This window comes from Colletotrichum gloeosporioides (genome assembly GCF_011800055.1).
Source record: "Colletotrichum gloeosporioides strain Lc1 chromosome Unknown consensus_42, whole genome shotgun sequence".
In the NCBI taxonomy this organism is placed as follows: domain Eukaryota; kingdom Fungi; phylum Ascomycota; class Sordariomycetes; order Glomerellales; family Glomerellaceae; genus Colletotrichum; species Colletotrichum gloeosporioides.
The window spans coordinates 394,373-416,135 of record NW_025544687.1 but is presented as its reverse complement, the minus strand read 5'-3'; the positions used below and the strand labels follow the sequence as shown (position 1 = coordinate 416,135).

Sequence of the window (21,763 nt, the reverse complement as noted above, 5' to 3'; positions counted from 1 at the left end):
GGGGTGAAGCGCCAATTGGGCTTATCGTTATCGGGGAAATCAGCAGAGGCCAATCGAAAGTCAGCAGTTCGTCCTCGTCACTCAGGTACCCCGCGCGGGGCAATTTTAGTGAGTGCGCCGCTGGAACCTTGTGAGAGCCCCTGAAGCTACCTGGGCATCACCTACGATCATCCGAACTGCCACACTTCACTTCAGACGCCGCCACGAAACGGACATGCAATGTCATTTATCAAGAATACGTGTTTAATACCGGGCTATTTCACAAATTACGAGCGCCAGCATGATGGAGCATGTCATTGCTCGGTCCAACTCAATCATCGCCTTCGCGTCTGGGAACGTTTCCGGAACCCAAGACAACCTTCGCCCTTTCTTCCATGCCCATCAGCCGGAGAACGCCAGCGATCATATGCAGAACGATCGTCAAAACTCCAAGAACAATTATCGGGAACAATGTGTAGGTGGTGAAGACTGAGCGAACGATGAGTTAGTGAGGAGGTCAACACGAGCGATGAGGCCGTGAGGATGACTTACACACTCCGCCTCCGGTCTGCTTCGCCACATCGAACAGCTCTCCGCGCATGATGTCCAGAGCTCCCTTCTCCCACTTCCACGGTCCTACAAGACGAAACTTGCTGTTGAAGTTGGATCCCATGGCCCATGTCAAGAATGCCTTGAAACCCTGGCGTCTCATGAAGGTGAACGTTGGGGCGGCACCCATATCGAGGGCAAGCTGGTATGCGTACGATTCCTGCTCAACTCCGTGCTTGACCTTGAAGAAGTCATGGCCGCCTCGTGCTTTGAGGGCATAGTCAACTTCGTAGTGAGCTACGGAATCTGCGTACTCGGAAGGCGAGAGAATCTGCTGCGGATACTTGTGACGAAGGAGATTGAAGACCCAGAGCTGTGCTTGCAACTCTGCGAGCGGGGGTATGGCACCTACATGCAAGTAAGCATCTTTTCGGGACCTACGAGAAGTCTAGGATGGCTTACCTATCCCAGGCCGTACGAAGCCAATGAACCCAGCTGTCACATCCCCACGTCTCCATACGCCACGAATGTTCAAATCATCTGGTTTCGGGTAATCCTCCCCTAAGAAATCAAAGCGGCGAGCATATCCTGTAGCGAGCACAAGCAGGTCCGGCCGCAACACCTTCGAAGTCGCTTCCTTCTGGTCGAGTCTTTCACTGCGGGGAAAGATTGCAGTCCCAGATTTTGTGAACGAGATGGGCCAAGGTGCGGTCATAATCTTTCTTCCCCCGGTATCCTTCAGCTCAACATTCATTACAAATGCTCGAATGCGGGAGAGAAGGTCTGTTGCGCGATGACCTTCATTAAGATATGGGAGTGCGCGATCTGACTTGACAAGAAACACTATTGCAGTCAGCTAAGTTGTCAGGAGCTTCAGCTGCGGTAAACTCACGGGAATCGGCGTTGTTTCGGTCTCCTTCTATTTGGCCAACCCATTGGTCAGGGCCTGCGAGGGTTCCCCCTGATATTAAATGAAGGAACTTCAGGGTCTTGTCATACAAGAACCATGGAAGTTGAGAATGCTGTAGTCTCTCTGGCAGGTATGCTGTATCTAGGATACTGGCGATGGCCGTGTCTACTGGCTTCTGATAAGGAGCTGGTTTCACAACCCTCATCACTACCGGGATTGGCAGTACCTGGCAAAGTAAGCCAAGCGAACAGTTGTGCTTCTGGTTGACATACCTTCTTGGCGCAGTAAAACCCATCTTTGTGGCACATCACCACCTCCCTAGCGTTCGAGGTGACGGCCAAGTGAGCCAAATCCATTGCAGTCTCGCCCGCTCCCAGAATCATCACTGACGTGTTTTCGCCGAATTGACGTCTGCTCTTGACCTCCGAAGAGTGGAGTACAGACGACACGTTTTCCAAGCCTTCGATAGCAGGTATCGACGGGATATTGTTCAAACCAGAACAGATAGCGACTGCGTCACAGTCCCAAGACAACTCTTCAGGTCTGGCTTCGTCATCACCGCCAGCGCTTTTGCCGACATGACGCTTGTAGAAGACTCTGTGGCTCCCCTGAGTAAGTCGTAACACTTGAACAATCTCAGTCTGGGTCTCGATCAAGTCCCAGAGTCCGAACTTGGTGCAGTACGCTTCAAGATAGCGCACATACTCTTCCATCGGAAGAAAATCCGGAAGTTCTTTGGCGACCCTGAAGTCCGAAAATGCCGTCAGGTACTTGGAGGAAACCATCTGTCTCCAAGTCAGCCTATTGTGCGAGTGATCATAATACTCTCTCCGATGACGGGCATTTCAACAGAATGAACCAAAGCTTGAAAAGGAGTTCAAGGTGATAAATCATATGCATACTTCTGCATCCTCGTACACCTTGTGCCTGTACACGCCTCCTATACTTTTCTCCCGCTCGAAGATCCGAATTTCAATCTCAGGCACGCCGAAATATTGCTTGGCCTGGCTTAGGTACTTGGCAGTAACGAGACCAGAGGCGCCGGCGCCGATGATGGCAACTTTCATCGACTTCATGCTCAGGATAGTCTATCGTTGACAAAATGTTGTTCTGGCGAATAGATCTGCTTGCTGTGACTCTGGCTATTATTCAGATTTTCAAAGGTCAGTGGGCTGTGGTCGGGTAGTTGCACCAACAAGCACCAGAACAAAGCCTAATTATATTGATGTCCCAGAATAGAACAGCCAATCAGAATGTGCAAGACCAGGAAAAACGATTGTTTGGTGGTCTCTTGGAATGGGATCAGGGTGCTGTCAGCCCAGTGATATAGAACACAAGATGCTCCCGTGGCGCAAGGGAATCTCGGTATTGATCGGTGCCTGGATGCTGTTCAGCGGTCATGTGGCGCAGATGTGCACACCCGGCCAAGAAGACCGATTGTTTTGGGGGCCGAGGGGGCCATTCTTGAAGCGGATTCATGGAGTGCAGAGGCAAGGGAAATTGGACATGGAAGACTTTCAGCAGAGTGACACATAATCAGCGGTGTGGTTGACACACAAAGATAGGTCGGTCACGGTGTGGTACCTAAGAGAGGTTATTCTATTCATCGTGAACAGCTCCGTATGTTCGGTGATGACGATAAACACCCGGCTTTGTCATAGAAAATTGGGACTCATCAAGAGATAACACCGCAGGCCTATCTATCACAGCTCCAAGTGCCTCATTTCCGGGCGAAGAAACGAGACACCATGCCCCTTACTGGAATGGTATGCTATCTGAATGTATATGAAGGATCTGGGCTTACTACCATAACAAATGACTGCTGCCTCTTACTTGCAAGCAGGGCTGACAGTAGCTGAACTGGATGATGTGCCAAGGTGGCGGAGCCGGCCCCCAACTAAATTCCAAGGTTTCGGTGAAGAATTCAGTTGCGTAATTAGATTTCGGGCGAAGCTGAACCAAATTCTGGGCATGATTGGTCCGTCATATATTGCACTCAATCGGGCAAGGCGGGAATAGTCAAAATGTTGTGACTTCCTTTCCGACCTGTCACATCTCGATCATATTATGCATGTTTGCTGGAGTGGCGATGGTGACTTTCACAACGAGCAGGAAACAACGAAATGATTTCTGCATGCGTGCGAATTTCGCAGCTATTTGGGTTTACCGTGTGACGTATAATCGTTCTTCGGGTATTACATCTTGTACGGAAAACGCAATTTCATCCCTAGAACAACTTGTACCACAGAATGGCATATCATGACATATTCTTTGTTGCTCTTCATTCACTGAGATGTAAATCTATTACGTGGTGGGATGATATCTGTTGTGATGACAGCCTGCAGCTGCACGTAGAGCATCCGATCATGCAACCAAATTGGTATTATTGTATTATGATGATGCTCTCAGTCTCTTTTCCTCATTCAACCTCTCTATTTCCTCCCTTGGCCACCGCAGAAAGTCTGCAAACTCTGGACCCAAGTACAAAGCGACCCCATGAAGAATGTGACTGGCCCAGCCATCCATGTACCATAGCCACTCCAGTGTCTTGAGGAGAACAACGAAATGCGCCAATATCAGAAGCGCAACGTGTTTCTTCTCCTTGAGACATTCTATAAACTCGTCCTCCATGCGATAAACCCACGCAATGATAATTTCCATCTTTCCATCAAAGGCATGTCGTGGCTTTTGCGCGGTGCCAAATGTTTTCGCACAGCATTCGGATAGGTCGGTTACCACCTTCTCGTAAATCCGTGAGTTCTGGTCATTAGTCGCAGCTATTAGGTCGGAGATCCTGCGTACAGCTGGTTCCCACTCGACAAGTCTCTCTGTCATCTTCTCTGCGGGTGGCTCCTCCTCCGGTTGCTCTGTCGGCATTGGTCCGAGGACACCGGCGAATATGGCATGGAAACCAATCGTTTCCACAACCATCCTAACTCCCCGCAAAAGTTCAAACCATGCTACCTCTGCGCCATCGGATATAATGAGAAGATGACCTGGGCTTGGCCGTTGTGCAAAACTATACGAGCAGACCAGTGTTGAGGCTATGTACAGCGCCCCGGCATTTTCTGTGTTCAAGTTGGGTAGAATATCCATGATTTGGCGAAGACCAATGGAATAATGCCCATCAGCAATTAATTCAAAACGAGCTGCTTCATCAGACCTTTGTCGCGCTAGGTGTAACGCAGACACTGCTAGCAGCAAATGCAGGACGCAGTGATTGCTGAACGCAAGGCGTGGTACCTTTTCTCGCCAGAGACAAAAATCACCAGGACAGAGATCATCTGAAGTCATGTAGTGATGCTGCAGTTCCATATCATCCACCGTCCACATCCAGATCGGATTTGGTAATGTTGGCGGGCAGTCCACAGTGAGAGGCAAGTCGCAGGGCGTCGACCCCAAGCTGATGATATCCGGCAATTCTGACTCGGCAGCACTAGAGTATGGAGGACTTGGCCCTTGAAGTACGGGGTCCCAGTTCTTGCGAGGGCGGCCCCTTTTCCTCGGCTGGAGAGCAGTATTTGCTTCGGGGGATATTTCTGGTATTGAATGAGAGTCCGGTTGAGTTGCGACGAGCGCGAACTCGCAAGTAATGAGTGCTTTCAAGCACTGCCCGCATCTAGGTTTGACTTCGTCACACTACATGTATGTGAAGGTCAGAAGATGGTAAAGAAAAGATCCCCTTTCGTGGAGGATGTGTGCTTACCTTGATCCTTCTTCTTTTACAACTTTTGCAGCCATTTCGTGATTTTTTGTGGGATCTCCTCTTCGCGACGTGGCATGTCGTGCATGTGCAGCCCGGATCGCCATGTTTTGGGTTTGAGCCGCTGGTTTCGCTCATTTTAACTACTAAATATTGCAAGGATTTCTCAAGTTCGTATTGACATGGAAGAACGACACTTACTGCGCTGGTGGGCAGCAGGCAAGGAGAAAGATGGCGGTTGATAAAAAACCATGGCAAAGCAGCGGCGGCTGGCGCCGCTAAATAAGGCTCGACATGCCTATAGCTTCCCCTGAACGGCACTGCCACATGTGGTGCCAAACATGCCAAACAGGGTGGTCCCCGCTGTGGAGGCGGCGGTTGGCCGCAATCGAACCTCGAACCTCGCGCTCAGTGGGTGACTCCTCCACTAACAAATGTGACTTCGTTTTTGTTGAAGAAGTGCGGCCACGGTGACTCCCCCAGCGATGTATCCTTTTGCTGCATTGTAAGTTGGTTCACTAGCTGCCTCTCAAGACAGGGCAGAACTTTAGATTCTAGTCATATTACTAGTTTATCTGTCCCTCGTTTCAAAGAGGACTGGACCCAATGAGTTTGTTGGCTCCGTACAGATGGCGCGTTAAGAATGTCGACGAAGCTCAGGAATACCTAGCGGTGACTGTGGGATGAAGCAATTGACAACTCAGATACACGGACTCGGAGCCATCGACCAGGCCATCCGGTTTGAAAAACTCCAGCTGAGCTGGAGAAGAGAAGAGAAAGATGTATTTATGTTCAGAAGCAACTCTTCACGCATTGGAGAAAGTACCGCGAGATGCTCATGTCTGTAGTATTCGTCTGCGGCGGGTCGTGCTGGAGCCTAGGCGCCTAGCGCATTCTTCCGGGGGGCAGAGCTGCGTAAACGAATGAAGCGTGAGAGATTTTCGTATTAATACGAAAATACGTCACGGCCTGGGTCCATCACTAACACACCCAGCCAACCACGATCGTCCTCAACGAAAAGACTTTGCGGCCCTCTATTATTCTAGTTCTTTATCAAACCAACTCATTACTCCCTCCCGGAACTGACTATTCACCCTGATGATAAGCAGGCATTCAACCCCCTAGATGCACGTACCCCGCCGGAACCCCGCCGAGGCTTTGTACTGATGATCCAGTATCCAAGTGCCTCAGTCGATCTGAACGTCTCGCAGAAACCATTTAAATTCCTTGCATTTTCATACTGTCTCCCTGAGACTGGTAGCCTTCAGTAACAGGCGCGTATTGGGTTCGGCCGATCACCTCATTCTCGTGCTGAATCAGGACGCAGCAAGGGCACCAGTACGACGTACAGCAGTCGCCACACTCGCTGCCGTCGATGCCAAACTGCTTACGGATATCGGTTCGCTTGCTCATGAGGTATCTTTCATTTGGAAAGGAGAAGTTAGCAGCTGGTCAAGGCTTGTTTGGCATGTGGAAACCCGCAAATCTAACGGGAGGAGTCTGGGGATGGGGCATTACTCACAACCAACCAAATCCAATAGAGCCTAGAGCGGATATCATAAAACACTCTCCATTGACAGGAGAGTAGTTTGTCAGGTCGGGATCTCTCATGCGTTCGGACGTCTTTCCGAAAACTGCGCACCAGGGTTTCCGTCAGTACATAATGATTAGATTGATGGACCCAAAGTACGTTGAAGTCTACTGACCCAAGCATGGCAACCACGTGGCCATCATGCAAGTGCCGCATGGGGAACAATCCATGAGACTGCTGTTCCACTCTCGTTGCGCCATGATGCTTTGGCAGAAGAAGGATTCTGGTAGTATGGATGCGTGCCACGTGTGGAGCTTGGCGTGGTCGGCAGAATAAGACCGTAAGGCAGGTTTTGGAAGGAAGTTCGGGCAAAGGTATGAGAACAATCAGAGATCGACGAAAAGTTGGTTTTAATTGTCAAGTGAGTGAATCAAGAGATGAAAGAGCGACAGCCTGGAGCAACAGATTCCGCGGCCTGTTGTCAACGTCGGCCATCTTTATACGCTTGCTGGCCGCCGGCGAAAACTGACAATTCCGTCGAAGAGCTCGAGCCTCCCGATCAATACGCATTGGTCTTGCCTGATTCTCAATGGGGGTCCCAATCAGCTTCTCGAAACGTCTTCGTTGCGGAGTATTTACCAGATTGTGGATCGCGGAAAGGGTGCGATCAGTATCAAAAGCACCGTATCGAATACGAATTATTATGTCAGCAAAGTCTCGACCTCAACAGCGCGGCGAGTCTTTTGACACTTGACATAGTCAACGGCAGGTGAAGGAAATATTTTACTGGAGCTGATTCAATCGAATCATTTTTATACGGGATACATCTGTCTTTGACTCAATAAATGCAACGACTGCCCTGATGAATGCCACTGAGCCACCAGAACACAACGACATGCAATGTTCAAAATCGCACCAAGACATGGCCACTAGGAGTGCGTCACTGGCAACCTGAGACGCTTGTCGCCATTGACATTTTAATTTTGTATTCGTTTGACAGGGAAGATAGGATGCTCCCCGGTTAGAGACTGTAGAATTTCAAAAGATACAGAGGCGACTCTACAGACACGAAACAAGGTGAGGCGCCAGTACCGGAGCTACATGAGCCTTCTCCCATCATTGTTTATTGTCATGTTCTAGCTTTTACACTTGGAGTAGAGATATACTTAAATCAATGGCAAAATGAATTGTACTGACTTCGTGACAGCCCACTGGTGACAAATAAACGTCGCGTGTGTCCTTAACCCTTGACGCAGGGTACACTCGTCGTGGTAATATCGTGCCAAGAGGTGCTCTCTCCCGAGGAGGCATAGATCACGCGATCAAATGCCAATTGCGTCAACTACCGCATACCGCCGAGAGAAGAATCCCTCAGAAGCCAAATCTTTGATGTTCTTGGCAGTCTGATGCAAGAGCTTGGCAACTTCAGCTGGCAGGTGTAACGGTGTGAAGCCGTGACACTGGCATAGCCACGATGAAGGCTTGGCGCTGCCCAATGCCTCCGAACAAGAACCATCCAACGTCCAATTGCAATTCAAATTGCTACTGACAGCTCTGCGGTTAGTTGCAACGGTCCGAATCTAAGTTTGCCAAGCTTGTGCTATCTTGATTAAGATATCATTCCGGATGATGTGCACCACGATGCTCCCGGTGCTTCTTTAGTAGCATGGGCTGCGGTGCCAATGTTTCAAGTCAATCGAAGGAGTACCCAAACATCGACGCTTTCTCAATAGCCAACGATATCTTTGTATTTCTTGGCTGATTCTATTTCTATCCAAAATAAATAAGCGACCATTGCACCTGGCTTCACCAAGACAGCCATCTACGGTTCATTCAAGGGCACCGGAGTGAGCGAAGTGCCGTGGAACGGCCCGCGTAGTAGTAGCACTAGCACCGTGTGCGGTGGATCATGACCGGATCCATCACCGGAGAAGGGGGATTGCATATATCACTTCTTCACGTTCAATTCGCCAAGCACTTGGCCGTTGTCAATGTGACGATTCTTTGTCATTATTCTTCTGTTTCATTGCTAGCGACATACTGCCATCCTGTCTATGCTATGCCAAGTCCCCTTTTTGATGTACATTAAATCTAGTAAAACGTTGCGGCGACACATGAGTCAAGTAAAAATATTCCCTATAGTTGGGAATGGGTATAGTGCGTTTAGAAGTGAGGAGCGTTGAGGAAAAGACCCATGAGGACACCACCAAGGGTGCCAGCAACGGGGATGGTCATGATCCAGGAGAAGACCAAGAGGCCGACACGCTGGAAGTTGACGGCCTTGAGGGTGCCGTTGCAAAGACCAACACCGACGGTGGCTCCAGTAATGCACATGGAGGTGGAGACTGGCAGGGAAAACTGGGAGAAGACGAGGACGGTGATGGCGGCACCCATCTCCATGGAGCTGCCACGACTGGGGGAGTGGTAGGTGATCTTGTTGCCCATGACTGCTTCTTGTTAGTGAATTATTCGAACACAGCGCTTGAATCCGTAGCTTACCCTTCATGATGTTGTAACCGTAGGTGATGAGACCGAGAGAGATAGTGGCAGAGAGGACAGCAAGCTGCCATACGGGGACGGGAGCCTTGGCGGCAGCAGCGTTACCAGTGCTCCAGGCAGAGTAGATGACAGCCCAGGGACCGACGGAGTTACCGATATCGTTGGCACCGTGGGCGAAAGAGGCAGTGCAGGCAGTGATGATCTGGACGAAAGAGTAGGTGTGCTCGACCTCGTTGGGGTACTTCTTGGCGGCGCCGTACACACGCTTCATGCGCTCACCCTCGGGAGTACCAGCAACACCAGTCTGGGCAGCGTGGATGTCGTAGTGGAGACCGTAGAGAGCACCGACAGTGATCATGGCGGGAATGCGCTTGAGGATAATCTTCATGTTGTGGAACTCGTAGATTTGGCCGGGGCCCATGGGGTTGTCGCGGAGGAGGCGCATGGCCCAGCCGAGAGGACCACGCTTCTTGAGGAGCTTTGCATGCAGCTTGGCCTCACCTTCAGCCTGGAGCTGCTTGTAGGAAGGTCCCTGACCAATCTCGGCGGCGGCCAAAGACTTCTCGTGGGGAATGGAGGTCTCCTTGCTCTCCTTGAGAGGCTCGTCGCCAGAGTCGGAGGCCTGGGAAGACTCGTTGTGGCGGGGAAGCTGCTCGTCCTCCTCGTCCTCCTGGACGACGGCGTAGTTGGGAACCTTGGCTTGCTCAGCGTCGGCGGGAGCGGGGCGCTTAAACAGAAGGGGGCCCTGAATGAAGTGGTACCACTTGATGGTGTAGTCCTTCTTGATAACCTTCGCGTGGACGAAGGGGACGAAGAAGAGAGCGGCCATGACAGCGAGACCACCGCCAGTTCCCATGGTGACGGCGGCAACGTACCAAGAGGGCTTCTTGTTCAAGCCCAGGTTGGGAGATCCCTTGTAGACGATGGAAAGCGTGCAGACGGTACCGGCGATGAGGAAGAAGAAGGGCGAGGTGTAGACGGCCCAAGGGACCGGGTTCTTGCGGACGTGGACAACGAGCTTGATGAGCATGAAGATGATGGCACCAAAGCATCCCGAGATGGCGGGAGCCATGCCCAGACCAGCGAAGATGGCACCAAGACCCTTTCCGTTGTTCCATCCCCATTGAACCTTGTCGGCGCCAGCAGTAGCAACACCGACACCAGCAACGGCGGAAATCAAAGAGTAGGTGGAGGAGACGTGGGCGGAGTGGCGCGTGCACCACATGACCCAGGAAGAGGCAGCGGCGAGGGCGCAGGTGAAGGCGAGCATCTGGACACCGGCATTGTCGTTGAAGGCGGAGTTGGGGATGATGCCGTTCTTGATGGTCTCGGCGGTACGGGCACCGACAGTGATGGCTCCGAGCATCTCGAAGATGGTGCCGAAGATCATGGCCTGTCTGTAGGTAATGGATCGCGACGACACACTGGTCGCCCAAGCGTTTGCAACATCGTCTGAAGGTTCATGCGAGTCAGCCTCTGAAAGTCTATCTCATCGCGTGCAGATCGGTGATGGAGGGGCACTGAGGCCACCTTCCGTTGCACAAGCACCTTGACCGGCCGGTTCGGAGTTGCTACTTACTAGCACCGTTGTTGTATGCGTCAAGCATGGCAAAGAAGGTGCCAATGGCAAAGACGTAGGTGTACTGATCGAGCGCCATTGTGACTGACTGCCGCTTGGCTGTGGCTTTGCGGGCAGAAGTGTTGTTGGTCTCGAGGAATGAGGGGAAGGGGGCGCTTGCTGAGGAACAGGACAGACACACAAGGCGACATTATCAGGGACGAGCGCACACGATAGACCTTATATGTGTCTGCTTGGCGGATGCTGGTTTACCGCAGAACGAGGGCGTGGCGGCCATCAGCGGATGCAGAGACCAAACTCTGACTCCAGAGACTCTGCCCACACCCCATACCCATGTCCCCCATGTCTCTCCAGGCTCAGTTGCTGAACCATGTTCCCCTCTTCGTCTCGAGTCCTCGACTGCGGTATTCGTAAAGAGACACCTCTCCCACATGGTTGTCCGTGGTCGATGAACCAGACCCGATGGACCGATGGCAGACTGGACGGGATGGATGCATCAAGGATGATAGATGGGGTTAGCGTGCCAAGATGTCGGTATCCCTAGCATACTAGTTCGGATCCACCCAGCAAGCTTTATTTGGGCGAAGAATCTCATCCCGCAAAGATTGGTGGTATCTGGAGTTGGCGAATCACGAGTCGTTGCCCCTCCACGTGTGGCATCTCTTCGCTACAGTTGTTTGACTTGGTCTCAACCCCCCTGCTCCTCGAGGAGCATATTAAGAGAGCGCCAAGCCCTCCTGGTCTTGGCTTGTTCGTCTCTGCTTGTTGCTACGCCGTCCTGGTGCTGATGTTGCACACGACTCTTCTGCTCAAAGTATGAGAAACAGCGTTACCACCGACGAAAGACCCCACGCACGCCTCCTCCGACCGACGCTCGACCTACCGATAAGGGTTTGCCTCTCCGGGCCTTTTGAGGCTTTCTCGTTTCTCCGTATCCACCAACTTGAAATGTTTCTCCTTTGGATCGCAGCTAGGCCCGTCCTGAACGGGGTTTTCCCTTCCCACTCAGCCACTGTCGCCCAATACCCCTCCGATCAACGCTTAGCCTGGTGTCTCTCTTGACCACCCGGAATGCGTGTCCCAAGCACGTTGCGAAAAGTCTGTCGCCATACCTGCGCAACCAACTCTTGGCGCCTCGGTGCCCGGTTGGGTATAGCCCCGTAGTATGACCAACGACCGACGCCTCGACTCAGCAGAATCAGCAAACCCGGTGTCCGTATTGGCTGGCCGACGTTGCGATGCATTCTAGCTGAGGCCAAGAATGCCCAATCGTGACCGAGGACGCATGAGTTGTTCGATTTGACAAATCCTTCGTCAGTGAGCTGATTTCCGCGAAATCCACGACCCGACTCGGTCCCATATGGAGGAAAGGCCGCCCGCCCGTGAAGTCGCGGCCAAAGTGAACTATGGAGCAAAGCGTTGTCGCTTCAAGCCCATGACTAGTCTACCGCGGCAGGCCGGAGACCTCCTAATTGCTCCGGCCCTCTGGGACACGTTATGGTTACATCCTGGTTCACGTCCATTTGCCTCGATTCGAAGCTGTCACACGTGTTTTTACCCTCAGCTTCCAGGGCACAGTTACACCCGGCGAATTCTCTTCAGAATGGCATGCATTGACAATGATAATTGCGACTCTCCAATATGCAATTTACAACTGACGTTGCAGAGACGATGGAAATAACACATCGCCAAGTCGGGTACGCGATGCCAGGACGCACCCAAGCCTCTTGAACCTGCCGATTGGGACTGAAGGAACGAAATACATGCCACTGCGTTGGCAAAGCGCAGGCAAGGCTTGCTACAGGCTGACAATCGAACCAAGCTTTCCACCTCCCTGATGACAAGAATCTCGGCGCTCCAGTGTCAGGCGCCGAAGGATGTGATGGCTGCATGCCGCAGTATTGGCAAGGCTTGACGCCTTCCAGCCGTGTCCAGACTCCCTGGAGATGACACGGCAAGTTCTCGGCGACCCGAGTTTTCGGATTGAAGTCCACATGCCATCCGTGACAATTTTCCTCTTCTTCCCATCTGGGCCCAGGTCCAACCAAGACCGCGCCGTCTCCGAACCGCGTGCTAGACGGCCAAGACTCCGACCCCCACCCTCCCGGCTGGCCCGCCCACACCCGTTCGCCGCGACCGAACCCACGTGCTCGCTTCGTAGGCCAGGAGAGACCGCACCCGTTCGCGAGGCCAAGCCGGCTCATTTTGGCTGGGCGATGCCTCGGCGATGACCCTGCAAGGGGGTTGCAAGCCGGCCCTGGCTCGTCCAACAGCGCAATCGTCTGCAGCAGCGGCACGCCACATTTGCCTGTTCGCCTGCCAGATGAAGCGCGTGTCGAACAATCTCACGCGCTATTGGATCTTTTGACAATGGTGGCATTGGCCGTGGGCCAGCCTAGAAGCCTTTTCGAATCTTCTTCGTCCGCCCAGCTGGGGTGCTGCATCGCTGTCTGCATTTGCGAGTTGCATCCGCTGTTGAGACACGTTCTGTTGCCCGACCTGGCGAGCATGACTGATGTTCATGTAAGTTTATCGCCACCCCGGACACGGGTGGTGTCCTGAGGCTTCCCGATAGAGTTCGTGAGTATGTCGTATGGTTCCTTGGAGCCTTGGCATTCCTTCATAATGCTGTTGCCGGCCGCCACTTTCGCAGGCTGCTTCTCAACGTCGGGCGCAAGAATGGGAATCCTTTGATCCTCGAGAGACACCTGAACATTGGGAAAGCAACTGCCAACACCTGCATCTACAGACTGGGATAACGCTTGCTGCGGTCGAACACCACACGTGACGCCGCACCTCTTTTGACACCTACGTGCCCCAGAGAGAGGAACAAGGTTGCAGTAGTTCAAGACACATGGGTCAGAGGGTCCCTGTGAGACCAAAGCAACATCGACATGCGAACCAGCTGCAGAAACCCAGTACCTGTTGCCGCTGTGCATGGCAAGCACCCACAGGCATGGTCACCGCCAGCCGGGACCCGGCAGCCCGGCTGGGTTGTCCGTCCGGTCTGCCATGGCGGGTCGCCCATGCCGATGGGCCGACAGCTGGACCGCCTAGCGGCAGACCTGTCTCTATATTTATTTCCACTTCGACTCTCTGAAGACATGATTCGAAAAGCCGGGGTTCGTACAGATGTGGGAGGCCAATGATGCACCTCTTGGGTGGGAATGCCTGCTTCTAATTCGACAACCGAGTACTTCCGAGATGGGGCTTGTCAAGGCAGCACCTACCTTAGCAAGTTTGCTCGTCACTGCACCCAGATGCATGCACATTTTGCCGAGTGAGCAAGTTGATGCCATGTACGTGAGTACATGTAGCTTCTCCGTGAAGCACGGCGAAAGATGTGGGGCGCGCGGGCAGGTTTCCCGGCCCGGAAAACCACTTCCCCCGCCGCAGCGGCCGTGACGGGTTCGGACCGTTTGTCTCTTGGCACGGCTCACGGTTTCCGGTAGCCAACGGTCGCGGGAACAGAAAAAGGGTGTTTTGATAAATCAGGTCTGTTACGCACTCTCCTCAAAACTTCTCAAGTCCCTATGTAGGCAGTTGTTTGGCCTATCACACAATGACAGGAAAGAAAACAGCACTCGTGTTTGGAGCCAGCGGCGTCTCCGGCTGGTCATTTGTCAATGAGATTCTCCATGACTACCCCACTACCGGCATCTGGGACGGCTGCATCGCACTCACGAATAGACCACTTGATCTCGACAAGACGCTATGGCCCCGAGATGAGAGATTGTCCGTCATCTCCGGCGTTGACTTGCTGGGAGGGGACCAAGATGAGTTGAATAAGACAATGAAACAGAAGGTCACAGGCATCGAGAAGGTTACCCATATCTTCTATCTAGGTGCGTTAACCAGAGTCTGCGATGGAGGTATGGCAATACTCACAGACAACCGGTAGCATACAAGGCGCACACGGACCGCAACTATGAGGCCGAGTATCACGAGAACATTGAGATGTTCAAGAGGGCTGTCATCGCTGTAGATGGCCTCTCCCCGGCACTTGCATTCGTCGTCCTACAGACAGGTTCCAAGGCCTACGGCTGTCACCTCCTTCGTAATCGACCAAGCAACATGGTTCCTCCTATGAAGGAGACGCTGCCGAGAATGAGCCCGCCGCATGATGCAGGCCTCTTCTACTACCCACAGCTGGATTGGATCGCCGAATATGCCAGCGGCAGGTCTTGGTCGTGGTGCGAAACGAGACCTGATATTGTCGTCGGATTCGTCCCCAACGGCAACTGGTACTCTCTTGGGACCGTCTTGGGCATCTTCTTCAGCTTGTATCGCTACATTCATGGTGCCGGCGCTGAGTGTCCTTTTCCTGGGTCCGAGGATAGCTGGAACGCGCTGAGTGTAGATGCTTCGGCGGACATGATTGCGAGACAGACACTTCATTTGTCAACCACGGCCGCTGGGTCCATCAAGAAAGGGGATGCTTTCAACGTCGGCGATGCGAAAAGGGCTTCGTGCTGGCGAGAGAAATGGCCGGTGTTGTGCCAATATTTCGAGTTGGAAGGCGTAAAGAGAAAGCAGGATAACCCGATTGAGGTGCGCAAATTCATCCGGGAAAACATATCAAGGTGGAATGAGCTGGAGACCAAGCATGGGCTTGAAAAGGGGCATGCCGACAATCCCATGATCTACCCAGGATTTGAATACTTTCTCCTGACGCAGTTCGACACGGACCGGCACTTTGACATGTCGAAAATGTACAGCACCGGCTTTGGCGAAGAGCGATCGACAAGCGAGGCTTGGGGGAAGGTGTTTGACCGGATGAGGGAGGCCAGAATCATACCGTCGGCGTTCTGAGTATCATGTCTGGTTGAAGGCGTGGGAGTAGACACGCGGCGCATCCGATGACGCGACCGCGACCTCTATAGTGGTATCCCGCATTTTTGAATCTGGATTTCAATCAAAGGAGCGGATTTGTCCTTTTACAAGACCGGTGTAGAACTCATCGCGAGAAAAGGGTCTTGGCCGATATAAAGCGTGCCCCCAATGCGGTATTTTCGACGTCCTTCGGTGACGGTTTGGGGAAAAGAGGTGCGCACCCTAGCCTGTCACGCCCAGTATGCTCATTTTGACCAGCCTTTGACTGCGGCAGTAATTCGAAACGCGCTGAATATCAATACGGCGCTAGCCATCACAACTGTCTGTCAGATCTTGGCATCAGAGCTGTGTTGGTGCCAAGGAGACGCGATGCCTTCTCGTGGGTCATCGAGCGGCCGTCGCCGAAGTCAGCCTTGGCGTGAAGAATCAGTGAACAGATGCAAGCAGCTGAGAGCAGCTGGCGATCTGGAGAGCAGGGATTGAGTCGCATTCAACGTGAGCGGCCGCCCACTCTCGCGCGCGCTGCGAGTCATGGCGCAAACTCCCGTCCGATCCCCAACGGCTTCGCGTTCGGCAGTTCACCCTCAGTCCGCCCAAGTCACATGGCTGTCCATGCTTGGCAAAATGACAAAAGAAATACCACAGAGTACAGTGAAAGGCTTAATTGATGACAAGATGCAGAATTTTCCTCACACCTTGGGAATTGGGTTTTACGGTCCGCATTCGCGCTGATCGCGAATGTGAGTGAAGGTTTGGCCGACGCGCAATCCACTACTGATTCCACGCCCGAGACAACTCTCAAAGGTAAGCTGTTGACGCTGAGCTCGTCTTGCAATCATTCGCATGTTAGACTGGATCGCGATGTGAGTGATCTTTACGCTGGCTGGGTGAGACCCAGTCCTCAGAGTCGGGCAGTAGGTTGAGCGCATAGCAGAGGTTGCTAACTCTGTGGCATCAACACCTGAGGTGACGATCGTATATGCTGTCACATGGCTACTCAGATCTGTCAAACAAACATTCCAGCCTCTCGGGTTTTCTCCAAGCTGACACATCGCGAATGCGACGATGTCAGACATAGACTTGGAGATGGTCGAGAGGAGTCTAATTTTTGATGTGCTTGACTGCTCACGACGCGTTTCGCCAGAACCGGGGATCGGCATTGGGCACAAGCCTGCAGGTTGTCTCTGAAGTGCGCTATTCATCGGACCAGACCAGGGCACGACATCTACAGAGATGAATCAAACCTGATGGAGGAGCAAACATCAAAAGACTGCTGCAAGTGATGTCACCTTCTTCCCCAGACCTGGCGCGCGTGTCCTTCAATTGCTCATGGCCGGACTGCTACGCGAACCGTGTGTCCGCCTTCGGGCCAACATTGCGTCGAGCCCCGGACTGTTCAAACCAGACCCCAGGAACTGCCGCTGATATCGCCCAATCATTGCCTGGAGGACTCGACTCTGTTCCCACTCTCACTCACATGATGCCCGCCCATCTTTGTCTTTCATCCGGGGGGATTCCAACTTTGGGCTTTCTGAATGGACATGCCAAGGATGCCATGCGAACTTCAAGGTCTCCAGGGATCCACCTCGTCTCTCTCAACTGGCTCCCCCAACCTTCACCCCGCACTTGAACCGAGATGGATGGGGGCACAACCAGCTTCCCCGGCGACTTAGAATCCGCCGTGTCCACCCCCGCAATCCTCTCCAAACACCCGTTACCCCAGACAGGCGCAACCGATTGCCTGTCCGTCGCCATTAACCTGAAGTTGTATGCGGGTTTTGCCCCCTTTGCGAGGGTTTGCTAGCCATGGCAAGCAGGGAGGGTGGACGTGTTCGTCAGCTTAGCGAATCGGCGCATGGGAACATCAGGCTCGAAACGACCGAGAGTACGGCCGCCTCGACCTTTTATAAGCTTTCATCTGACCCGGTTCCCCGCGTTCCAGAAGACTTCAGCTCTGTCCGACCTGCCTTAAGACCCGAGCACCAACAAAAGCCCGAGCGACTAACGGTTGCTAGCATCCGATTCACGTGTCTCGCCCAGAGGCTCCAACACTGCTACAACTGCCATCACCAACGTGCGACCGTTGTCTCTGTCTTATCCCGCATCCAGAGACACACCTACCGCATAACAAGCCGTCTGCCATCGACCGTCCACGATGGGCGTAAAAGAATTCTTCAAGAAGCGGTCCCTGCGTCAAAAGGACAATGTGCGGACGAACGCGGCCGAGCTGACTCTGAAGGAGTCACTCTTCCCCATCTTCTTGGTCACCATCCTGTTCTTCCTATGGGGCTTTTCCTACGGTACGAATTCATTGACATTCGACCCAGTCTTGGCTCGTACGATAGCTGACGTTATTTGGACAGGTTTACTTGACACTTTGAACAAGCATTTCCAAGTCACACTTGGCATCACTAGGGCCAGATCTTCCGGCTTGCAAGCCGCTTACTTCGGGTATGTCCATCTGCACGCGAATTCCCGCATCTTTGGGCTCGCTTCCACTTGGCAGTTGGCCAATCTCCTACACTACCTCGCCGCATGCGCGAAAGCGGCACCAAAGCTCGCCAAGTTTCTAGACAATATTCGTCAAGAGCCATCACATACTGACTCTGCCTCCACAGTGCCTACCTCCTCGCCAGTTTGGGTCATGCAGCCTGGATTTTGAGACACTGGGGCTACAAGGCCACCTTTGTGTTCGGCTTGTTCCTCTACGGACTCGGCGCCGTCATCGCGATACCATGCATCATCGCAAAGAGCTTTGGTGGCTTCTGCGCCGCCATCTTCATCATCGGCAATGGTCTGGGATCCCTCGAGACAGCCGCCAACCCGTACATCACTGTGTGTGGCCCGCCGAAACATAGCGAAATCCGAATCAATATCTCCCAAGCCTTCAACGGTATCGGCACCGTTGTGGCCCCCGTCATGGGATCATACGTCTTTTTCAACTTCGACGACGAACGTGCTTTGTCGAACGTCCAATGGGTTTACCTTGCAATTGCCGTCTTCGTTTGGTCTCTGGCTATCGTCTTTTGGTTCTCCCACATCCCTGAGATCACTGATGCCGACATGGAGTTCCAAGCTTCCGAGACTCACGCCAACACCGATGTCAAGCCCTTCCGCAAGCAGTACCGCCTCTTCCATGCATCCTTCGCCCAGTTCTGCTACACCGGTGCTCAGGTTGCTATTGCTGGGTGAGCTTCTTCCACCCTTTGTACCGTTGTGTCTGTCACCGCTGCTGACATCTGCTTAGCTTCTTTATCAACTATGTGACTGAGCGCCGAGCGGAAACTGATGATGCGTTGGGTGCCAAGTTTCTGGCTGGCGCCCAAGCAGCTTTTGCAGTCGGACGTTTCGTCGGTGTCGGTATCATGCACTACCTCAAACCTCGCTTGGTCTTCATCGGCTTTCTCACCTGCTGTGTGATCTTCATCGCCCCTTCAATCACACAACACGGCAACACCGGTATGGCAATGCTTTACATCGTTCTCTTCTTCGAGTCCATCTGCTTCCCAACCATTGTGGCGTTGGGCATGAGAGGTCTTGGCAGACACTCGAAGCGAGGCAGTGGCTTCATCATTGCTGGTAAGTCACGGGGTATATTCCTCACATATGCACTAGGCTGACCCTTCTCTCACAGGTGTCTCCGGTGGTGCAGTTGTCCCTCCTTTGCTTGGTGTTGTGGGCGATCACAAGGGCATGGGAATTGCCATGGTCATCCCCCTCATCTTTTTCGTCCTAGCATGGAGTTATGCTTTCGCCGTCAACTTCATTCCCGCCTACCGAAATGTCGTCGATGCTTTCACAGAGACCGAAGTCGGCATCCGACCCGTCGAGGAGGAGAAAGGAGGAATTGAGGCCATCGAGGAAAAGCAGACCAAGAACGCCACCCCCACATTGCCGTAATTACGACTCGGAGATTGGAAGAAGGGCTTGAAACAGATTAGATGGTTGCCAGAGCAGTGTACTTTATTACCGAGATACCACTTGATTTTGAATTGAAGATCTGAAGAACATTTTGTCCAGGGAGGCAAGGAGCGTCTAACGTTATCCCACTAATCGGCAACTACCTCGAAGGATTGGATTAGAGCATGGGCAAATACCAACTGCTGTAGTTCGGAGTGGCTTCTTGGGACTTGCATTACCAAATGCTATGGTGATCATCTCTGCCATCCCGTTGCAAAGGCTGCATACAACTGGGAAACGCACTCAATTCTTTTTATACAACCCGGTGGGTTGCGCTGAACTCTTCATGAAGTATGGATTTGCTCGTGACTACATGCTATGGCGTTCTGAGACGATAGCGACTGTAAAGGTAATACTTGAACTGGGCTTAAAACAGAGAGCTCCGGTGTGATGCGGGCTATATGTTGCCCTCCCCTCCTCAATATCAGAGGCTGAGATGCTACTGTACCATCGCATTTGGTGAACTTTTCATTCTCATTCTGCCATGGTGAGTATAGTCATCTTCGGCTGCAATACTCTGTGCAATACTTGAGAAAGCCGTACCACGGCCGCGGGACAACCCAGGGTTCTGATTGGGTTTCATTGGGCGTAGCTGTGGTACAAGTCTTGTGAAGATACTTTGAACCCGCGCTCTTTTGAGTTACGCGATAGATTTGACATCGTAGGCTATGGACAGTTTCTGGGAGATTTGATTTGTTAATCTGTGTAAATGCGGTAACAACCAGGACCCAGCTGTCGCCTGTCCATACAATCGGTCTACGAGGGCGATCATGCTGGATTCCTAACTGTCGCCGAATCAAGGCATATCCGAGGTTCATAGGACATCTGCGATGAGTTTATCTTAGCAGCGCGGGTGATTGTATTAATAGCCCAAAATAACACAGTCTCAACTAGAGTATCAAATGTTAGTTTACCGATGATCACTGATGTTCGTTTGATAACTGTAATAGAGATCCCAAGAGAAGTTTAGCAGAGTTTGAAGAAGTGAAATGTGCTCGATGAAATCAAAGGAAAAACCATTATTCAAGGGAACATCAGGTTTATAGCCGTAGCATCAACTTTTCCAAGATATCCTCGCCGCACCTTGAGAAAGACCTTCTCATCTGAGAAGCGTTGATTTGCAAAGCAGGTGACTATCGTTAAATGCATTTGAATCATTCTTGACGAAAAGTCACATTCTAGGCACAGGAAACTAAAGCACGGCGCATTGTATCTTGATAATGGCTTTTGCTGGTGCCATAGCAAAGGTGCCAGAGGTAGATTTCCGTGAATACTTACCATGGCTCGTTTGGTCAAATAATTACAACTGGTACTCACTTTTATAAACTGATGCAAGTTTACACAGACAATTTTGCTACTAATATTCAACAAATGCACTCTTCCAGGTCGAATCCTGTGCGAACACGCACAGATGAGGAAGCTTCCCCCAAACGCATGTCCTCCAATTGAAGTCAACAGCCTACTGGTTTGTTTTGGGTCAAGATGGCGGCGCTGTTTGAGTTGAAAATGGTGCTTCGGAACTCTTTGATCATTCCATAGCCCCAGTCTCCGGCCATGACGTCCCCAACCGCCGCCGTTCCGGCCTCCGACCCCGCATCAGCCCCCGCCGACGCCAGCCAACCTCTTTCGGAGCCGGCACCCCCACCCCCGGCCGAGCTCGGGCTCACGATCGACCAACTTTTATGCCTGAAGGCTCCTAGGTCCACAGCCAAACGAACAACGTCGGCGCCCGACCAGATAAGAATTCCGCCACTCGCTTCTGCAGCAGCGGCGGGCCCGTGGACGAAAGAAGCAACGCCCCCAGGCCTTCCAGAACGCCTCGGCACCGCGGCCAGTGCCGAGTGCGGCGGGGGCACCAAGTCAACCACTTCCAAGGTTTTCGAGACTTGAGGTCCCACCGGCGGCGTCACGATCCGCACTGCGGCCCTCCTGCGAAAACCAGGAATGCGGTTACCGCCGCAAAACCGCCGACGCGGCGAGTTTAGCGAGCTCGGTAGCCGCTGCGTATCGATCGGATCGTGATCGTCAGTGCTATGCTGGTCGACTCTGCTGTCAAAGGAGAAAAAACTGGTCTCGGGAACAGGTGTTTGCAGATCGATGTCACGGAGGATTTTTTTGGGCAAGAATTGGCATTTTGAATCGTTGGGTCCCAAAACTGGAACCTGGCCGTTAAATCGACTTCAGTTCTTTGGCATCGCGACGGTTTTATCAGAGTTTGCT

General features: G+C 52.5%; 5 protein-coding genes across 5 annotated transcripts; 2 read left to right on the top strand and 3 right to left on the bottom strand.

Annotated features, from left to right (window-relative positions):
* Positions 1-310: 310 nt before the first annotated feature.
* GCG54_00002888 (Senecionine N-oxygenase) lies at positions 311-2,514 on the bottom strand (the record flags this gene model as incomplete). The annotated part of the gene is made up of 6 exons (XM_045402969.1): positions 311-468; positions 532-936; positions 991-1,371; positions 1,421-1,664; positions 1,711-2,223; positions 2,341-2,514. 6 exons carry the CDS (start codon positions 2,512-2,514, stop codon positions 311-313), a joined length of 1,875 nt encoding a protein of 624 aa, XP_045264700.1.
* Positions 2,515-3,829: 1,315 nt separating this feature from the next.
* On the bottom strand, positions 3,830-5,248 carry GCG54_00002887 (uncharacterized protein; the record flags this gene model as incomplete). The annotated part of the gene is made up of 2 exons (XM_045402968.1): positions 3,830-5,057; positions 5,145-5,248. 2 exons carry the CDS (start codon positions 5,246-5,248, stop codon positions 3,830-3,832), a joined length of 1,332 nt encoding a protein of 443 aa, XP_045264699.1.
* Positions 5,249-8,835: 3,587 nt separating this feature from the next.
* GCG54_00002886 (Phosphate-repressible phosphate permease pho-4) lies at positions 8,836-10,829 on the bottom strand (the record flags this gene model as incomplete). The annotated part of the gene is made up of 3 exons (XM_045402967.1): positions 8,836-9,119; positions 9,172-10,623; positions 10,751-10,829. The coding sequence occupies 3 exons, from the start codon at positions 10,827-10,829 to the stop codon at positions 8,836-8,838; spliced, it is 1,815 nt and encodes a 604-aa protein (XP_045264698.1).
* A 3,483-nt stretch (positions 10,830-14,312) lies between these two features.
* GCG54_00002885 (Short chain dehydrogenase sirQ) lies at positions 14,313-15,562 on the top strand (the record flags this gene model as incomplete). The annotated part of the gene is made up of 2 exons (XM_045402966.1): positions 14,313-14,595; positions 14,652-15,562. 2 exons carry the CDS (start codon positions 14,313-14,315, stop codon positions 15,560-15,562), a joined length of 1,194 nt encoding a protein of 397 aa, XP_045264697.1.
* A 2,176-nt stretch (positions 15,563-17,738) lies between these two features.
* GCG54_00002884 (Glucose/galactose transporter) lies at positions 17,739-19,483 on the top strand (the record flags this gene model as incomplete). Its single annotated transcript, XM_045402965.1, has 5 exons — positions 17,739-17,883; positions 17,947-18,034; positions 18,202-18,771; positions 18,831-19,162; positions 19,218-19,483. The coding sequence occupies 5 exons, from the start codon at positions 17,739-17,741 to the stop codon at positions 19,481-19,483; spliced, it is 1,401 nt and encodes a 466-aa protein (XP_045264696.1).
* Positions 19,484-21,763: the final 2,280 nt, after the last annotated feature.